This window comes from Poromitra crassiceps, assembly GCF_964638095.1.
Source record: "Poromitra crassiceps genome assembly, chromosome: 5".
Classification (NCBI taxonomy): Eukaryota; Metazoa; Chordata; class Actinopteri; order Beryciformes; family Melamphaidae; genus Poromitra; species Poromitra crassiceps.
In genome coordinates, this window is record NC_139642.1 from 66,386,511 (window position 1) to 66,394,190 (window position 7,680).

The 7,680-nt window shown below is 42.5% G+C and overlaps 1 protein-coding gene across 2 annotated transcripts in view; it reads left to right on the forward strand.

The window, feature by feature from the left end:
* Positions 1-749: 749 nt before the first annotated feature.
* The window catches only part of poldip2 (polymerase (DNA-directed), delta interacting protein 2), a gene marked incomplete at its 5' end in the record, with an annotated part of 43,424 nt that continues 36,493 nt past the window's right edge, over positions 750-7,680 (forward strand). For both annotated transcript variants that reach the window (XM_083637188.1, XM_083637189.1), the window contains one exon: positions 750-934. In XM_083637188.1, coding sequence (XP_083493314.1) covers positions 750-934 — 185 coding nt within the window. The remainder of the gene's footprint in view (positions 935-7,680) is intronic.

Sequence of the window (7,680 nt, forward strand, 5' to 3'; positions counted from 1 at the left end):
GAATTTAAATGTGTGAAAAAGAAAGGAAATAATGAAAAACTAGACATTATGGAGTGCCTAATGGGAAACTAGACATTATGGGGGTACCTAATGGAAAACTAGACATTACGGAGTACCTAATGAAAAACTGGACATTATGACGGGGGTGCTGAAAAGAAAAGACTGTTGTTGGGGAATTATAATTTGATGTGGTGATGGGAAAAATATTGTGTTGGGTGTGTTTTGGTACAGGGGGATGTGTGTGGGTTGTGCATGTCGCGTGGAAGCGACATTAAATTTGTGTGGGGGATATGTAGCGTATCGGGTAATTACGTGTATTGGGGTGTTTCCGTGCTTGGCTAGGAACTGATATGTGTGGGTGTGTTCCTAGGGGGAAGGGGATATATGTGACCAGCGGCCGGGGCGGAGGCCAGTCAGGCCAGGGTGGGCGAGCTGACCGGGTGGTTTAGAGCTAGCAGCGAAGCTAGCTGCTGGGAGCGTGTATTGTGAAGACAAGAATAAAAAGCCTGTACCAACTTCAAGTCTCCAGTTCCTTGGACGAATACCCACTTCGTTACAGTATATTCAATTTGATTTGTGTGATATCACTTCAATTTGTGTGTTTTATCGAGTTTGAATGATAGCTTTTATTTTGGAAAATGACCGGAAGTAAGAAATGCCTGCTCAGAAATTCCTGCTCACTTGACGCTGGCCTTGCCAGTAACCTCGCGTCACCAGGCTGTTCTCGGCCAGTCCCACCAGGAGGAAAGATGGCGGCCTGTGCGTTACGCCGTGGTTTACTGAGCACCGTCAGTAGATACAACAGAAAACACACACACAGAATATTGAGTGTCATTGACAGCAGCAGCGGATTGGAGCAGTACAAACCACGGTTACAATGCCGAGCCTGCGGACTGTCCAGCAACATCACACAGACGAGGTTCATGTCTTCACGGTAAGGGGCGCTGACAGTGTCCTCAGCTGCTAATGCTAACGACATAAGCTAGGCTAGCTAACGAATTTAAGCTAGAGTACTACTAGCTAGTTTATGTTGTCTGCAGTACAACATGGCACTGTTTCCACGTCCCGTTATTCAGCGACAGTGGCCACCTTGGTGAGTGGACAGATATGTCAAGGAGGAACCATGGAGCTTGGTGTTTAGTAACACACAAAAAGGGTTGTCCTCTGCAGCCAGCACGGATTGGGTAACGCTACCTGATGAAATGCGATTTGGATATTTCCAGACTGCTACAAACAAGCCACCTCTTGTCGAAAGAAAAACGTAAAAAAAAAAAAATTGCTTGCTATTAATAATGTTAGCTAACGTTATAAATGTTTGGCCTTTAAATGGGGTCCAGGGATCATTAAGGGGGCCATATAAAAAAATAATAAAGGTATCGCCCTCACCACTCTTGTTTCTGCAGGCATACTAGAGACAGTGAACGTAATGTAACGTTAATTCAAGACTAATTGACAGCAAAATCCTCCCATATGGTCCCTGCTACAAAATCAAATGTCAGGTGTCTGAATGCGTGTTTTTCGTGGTCTGTGAGGTGAAAATGTCTGAAAACACCTGTTATCCTACTTTTAAAATGTATTTTTGCTTGTCACTAAGAATAGACGTACTTCTCCAAATAACAAGTGCGACACAAATACACGTGTTACTTAATGTGAAACATAACAGGAAAACTTACGTCACACACAGTGACACCACAGTTTCTGTGTGCTTCACACCGAGGGTGAACATGTGATCAGACAGAGCTTATAGACTTAATCCTATAATTAGCAACATGTGTCTTCTTCTACACAGTAGTCTTGATGTTTTAGTACATCAGTAAACACAACGATTGAATGAATAACAGCAACAATGCCCTGAAGGCATCCAGCTTAAGTGCCAAAAAGCAGAATGACCTTAGTTGTGCCGTGTGCCACTGTGCCCATATAGATTTTCAGACATTCCCTTGTTGTGTTTGTATCACCAGCTGGGTGGTGATTCCACAATGTGTGGCACTTACACCTTTAGCCTAGTTTTCTGCTTGCTGTCTGAACTGGCACATGAGAGTGGAAAAGAGGAGATTGGCTATGGGCCAGTATAGACAGTAACCACTGGGTCTTATTTCTCTAGTGAGTTCATCAGGCGTTGACAGAAAACAGAACAGTTTAGGAAATAAAGTGGGAGTACACCTAATTGAAAAAGTTTGGGTGAGTGGATGAGTGTTTGTTTGGGTGGGTGGGTGCCCCCTTAGTGGGTTGCAGTACTGATTCAGCAGTAGCACCAGCTTGTGTCTCTGGCTGTAGTTTATATAACCAACCATATTATATAATCTTCTCTTGGTCGCACCGTTCTACACATTTAGTGACATTATTAGCTGCTTTTATCCCTACAGGACAAAATGAAGTAGGCTTTGGATTTTGGAATGGTTGGTATGCGCGTTCATTGGCAAGGCTAGTTGTTGACCAAAGAGTAGCTGCTGGCCCCTAGGCAAGGCAAGTACCAGGTTTTGCAATGGGTTGCCTATATTTAGATCTGATTGTGCACAGATTTTGTTGACATTATTCAGAATGTCAGAGAGGCAGAAGCAGAATGTAGGAGGTTGTCTAAAATGTGTTGTTGGCATTGTTACATGTATGTCCAGGCCTATGGCTGGGTATCGTTCAATTTATTTCCGATACAATACCGATACTTTGACTTTGATACCGGTTCCTGAATCATACCTCACTCTCTCTGTAATACAAAAATGTAATTTCAATTGTAAAAAAATAAGTCCAAACTTCTCAATTTCAACATTGTTATTTATTTAGAATAGGGTTGCACGATATGGATTTTTTCAACCGATACGATAAACCAATAAATATCTGCTTCTCCTGGCCAATAACTGATACGATAATCGATAATTAGTATAATTAAAATATATATATATATATATTTTAGTTGTTTTCCAAGATAAAATCCATTCTACACACCTCTAAAGCACACTGAAGCAATTAAAGACTTTTATTTTGAAATCTGATATTGGAACGGAGCTATCTAATGTATTAATTAATTATCTTTGCTTCACTTAATTTCGACGAATCAATGCATGTTTAAAAGCAAGTCGATGCCGTTATGCTAATAGCCTATATGCTAATTGTTATGCGTCTCTCCCGGGTTGTGACCCAGGTCCTATCTGAATTGTCATGACCAGGGATTAATCCCTGTAAATGCTGGGGGTGTGAATTGACAAAAGAATGGTTGAAAACGGGTCAAGTAACCCTGGTCCGACCCTGATCATTGGTCTGAAAGTGGACGTGACGATAACCACGATATCCAGCAACCACGGTTATCGTACCGTAAGCGTTCCCTGTGACAGAGTTTCCATAAGTGGATTAGCCGGATTAGGTTATTTTGTAATGTGTGGTGGTGTGCAATGTTCTAAATTAGGGATACACAATAATTATCGGACTAATAAATTATCGGCCGATATGGCCATTTTGCGTTATAATTTTTTATTCCGATAATGGCCTTTTTCCGATAAATTAACAGCCGATAATCAGGCTTTGTTTTTGCCTTGGAAGTGGGGCTATTGTTGTCGCACGCTCGTGATATCACAGCTGCAACGCAAACATGGCTGCTGCCAGTTACCATTATGTTGTGGGGACGGCTTTAGCTCAGGAGGTAGAGCGGGTCGGCCAATGACGCAAGGGTTGGCGGTTCGATCCCCGCTCCCTCCCAGCTGCTGTCGTTGTGTCCTTGGGCAAGACACTTAACCCCAAATTGCTCCCGATGGTGTGTAGGCACCCTGCGTGGCAGCCTGCCGCCATTGGTGTATGAATGGGTGAATGTAGACTATCTACTCATTGTAAAGCGCTTTGGATAAAAGCACTATATAGTTTTGCAGTTGTTGTCTCATTAGCGGAAGCTGTCTAGGTAGGAATGGCTGCACCCGTAATAACATGGATTGTTATTCCCAAACGACAGGACAAGGTACAAAAACCTCGTCCACAATAATCTAAAGTAAAGTGTGTATTTTAGACCGAGACCCAACAATGTGCTGCTCTGTAACGTTAAACTCTGCAATTTGGAAATGATGTCACGACGTAACCGTAAAGTTATGTACAGCCGGAGCACGTCTGGGTCCGCAGACAGCAGCACCCAGTCAGTCCTGTACTTTTTGGCCACGCATAATCGCATATTATTATCAACTAGGGATGCACACAATTAATCGAAACTCGATTAATTGCTTGTTAAGGATTTACTCGAGCAAAGAAAAATTACTGGATAAAAACAAAACATAAAAAGCAACGCATTAAATGGTGTTTTCAAATCATTTTTCAATGATCCTCCAGAGGGCGCAATGATATCACTGTTAGAGCTGTCGCGATTCCTCGAGTACCTCGAATAACTCGAATAATTAAAATGATCGAGGCCAATATGATTCGCCTCGACACGGCATTTAGAGATTAGAGACTGTTTCTCACGGACGCTTACTGGTGTGGCACAGCGCTCTTCCGGTGTAAACACGCGAGGACACATGATCGCAGACAGACCAGAGAGCAGCTACTGTATAGCGAGCGGACCCCGCAAAATGGAACGAGGCGGCGGAGAAAGCAGACAGGAGGAGCCGGGAAGGGAAGAACCAGGGCCGAAAAAGCGACCGAAACTGTCTAAAGTGTGGGATCATTTCACGCTGAAAAAGGACACGAACTCAGTGGTGTGCAAGTACTGTAACGATACTTGCATATCACAACAGTACCTCGTCAATGCTTCAGCACCTGAACCGTAAACATCCAGTCTACGCATCCACCAGCGCATCTACGTCGAGCGGAGCAAGGTAACGTAACGTTAACTATACACAACGCTAATGTAAATGTATGCTAATGATTGCTACTTGATATTAAGACTAGTAGTAGTTGTGCTGCTGGCTTGCCACGTTGCCAATATGACTATTAGTAACTGCATTCACGCTGCATTTTTTTGATGTGGCTTGCCGTTTTCTGAAATACAAATACAAAGCTCAACCTAACCTAAAACGTTAACCTAACGTTAGCGGCTAATTTAACAGCGTTGTGTGTGTGTGTGTGTGTGTGTGTGATCACACTAGCCTGTTGGTGTGTGAGAGAGTGAGTGTGTGTGAGAGAGAAAGAGTGTGTGTGTGGAGAATGTACATTTACACACCCTAGACCGGTCGACTCTGCTCATGATGATTGCAAACAACTATTTAATTTGTGCATTTTAGACTCCAATTATTACACCACCTGACCTGTTATCTTGCTATTCTGATATTTGTGTCAATAATAGGCAACAGGTCTAGGGTGTGTAAATGCGCATTCTCCAGTTTTGTTATGAACTTACCTAATAAATATCAATATTAATTATTATTTCACCTCCTTTTCAGCGGATCACAGCGTACTATGGACAGCTTTGTAAGGACGGGTCCATCATGTTCAAGTGAAAAGATGAATGGTGCCACTGCCAGTTCTATGCAATTTAAAAATAAAAATGTTGTTTTTTCTAAGAAAGAAACTAATGTAGTTGTTTATTTGAAGAGATTTATCTTATTTTTTGGTGTATATTTACGATAAGCCTTTGAAAACACAAAAAAGGGTTCTTATCCGATTACTCGATTAATCGATGGATTATTCGGTAGAATACTCGATTACTAAAATAATCGATAGTTGCAGCCCTAATCACTGTAACAGACTGTGTTCAGCGTGTATGCGAGGCCCTGTGTTTGTCCCCTCGAGAGTTGCAGTAGTGAGGAAGTGAGGGACTTTATGTTGTTGACCAGAGCTGGTGTGTGCTAACCTATGGTGCTTACGCTAGGAGCTAACTGAGAATGAATGTGGAAAGTGAAACGTGTTAAAACGTTACAGCCTGACTCTCGTTTATTGTTTTAACAAAGTGTAAGTAATAGGCGGACCCGGACACTCGGCTACATCACTATAGCCCTTTTCAGACAAATCATAAGATGCTGTTCAAGTAGAACAGTGTTCATTCGGATAAATTGGCTCGCCTGGAGTAACCTCGCGTCACAATCTGCGTGGGTAAGTGAGCCCCTGCGGCCGTGACGGGGATTCTGGGCAAATGTTGACATGTTTAAAAAGTTATGCCTCCATGTTTTTATGTGTTTCATTGCTATGCTATGCAATGCTGTGAGAAATATACAATACGTTGCTGCTGCATAAATACACGTTTTGAGGAAAAAACGCATTTGGTATGGTTTGGATTTTTTTAATTTTGAATTACAATTAATCGATTGATTGATTGTTAACGTTAGCAATGATCGAGTTTGGAATTTGCGGAAAATGTGCATCCCTATTATCAACACATGAACGGTGTTTGTTAGTATAGCGTTAGTCACTTACTGGGATGCAAACTAGTCGCCTTTAGATGACCTAGTCACCTTTTCATCCTAAAATAGGATGATTTCTGAGTGGTTTTGTCTCCCCTGGTCTCTGTCACCTTTTTCACTACTCATGATTTTGCATCCCTGCACTTAAATGAATGCAAGTTAAATAATTTCAATTACTTTCCTTGCCCCACGCCCGTCGCCCACACTAATGAAAGAACATGTATTTGCCAGTGATTATCTTAACAGCATATTACTCCAGTTTAAACATTCATCTGTCAGCAATCCTTTTGAATTTGAGGTTCAGTTAGTACATTTAAAAATAATGGCTAGTTTGCCCTATCCACCTTATTTCTAGATGCCATGACGTGAAATATGGGTGCTTCTTCCGGTAAGAAGCACCCATAGTAATCTTGCCAGCCCCCCCCCCCCCCCCCCCCCCCCTCTCAATCATAACATTATCATGTTTGAATTGTATTCTTGAATTGGCCTGTAATGTTGTCTGCGTGCATCTCAGGTCAGCAGGCAGGATATTCCATCGCTTCCATACGTAAGGAAGGACTAAATACTATTTAACCAGAATGCATTCATCTCTTTTCCACTGTACTGTACTCATTCAGCAGCAACCTCACTCATCTGGAACCCAAACTCTCTAACTCAAAACTTCATCCAGTGCTTATAGGGCCTAAAAAAAATAAAGTTCGTTTCCGGTTTCCGACCAACCCTGTCAATTTACGTGCGACCCAATTTATTTTATGAGCATGTTGATTTGACGGTGGCGCTATGGCTGGCTCACACTACAGGATTTTAGTGTGAGCTGTTTGCAGATCCAATCTTAAACCTCCCGATCTGCTCACAGCCTCATCGGGGCCGTCCCGATCATATCAAACATGTTTGATATTTAGGACTGAAAATCTGCGCGAATACATCATTCTGCTGCTGCGCGAGACTCCCGTCATTATCGTTAATTGACGCGGCTCATTTGATGCGCTGCACTGCAGCACGCATCAGATAGGCTACCAAATACCAACAGCACAGAACCATGAGGATTTGGGGGAAAATGTCACTAATTTATATCACAATGAATGACCAATGAATAAAAAGTTGTTATATCGTAGTTTTGAGTTCCTGCCAGTCAGAGGCTGTAATCTCCTACCTGTCTATCAGCCAGGCAGTGTGGGGGGGAAAAGGCATTGCTGCTGCGGGAAGCAATCCAGTCTATCCAAACTTTTGCCGATCTCATGACATGCAGCAGGGGAATATATTTTGTGTTTGTGTTCTCACTTGTACAGACAATAGAGTCGCGTTGTTTACACGCATGCTAACTACCGTGAGATTCATTTGTTTGGCGAGACGGGCATGAAAATGAGGA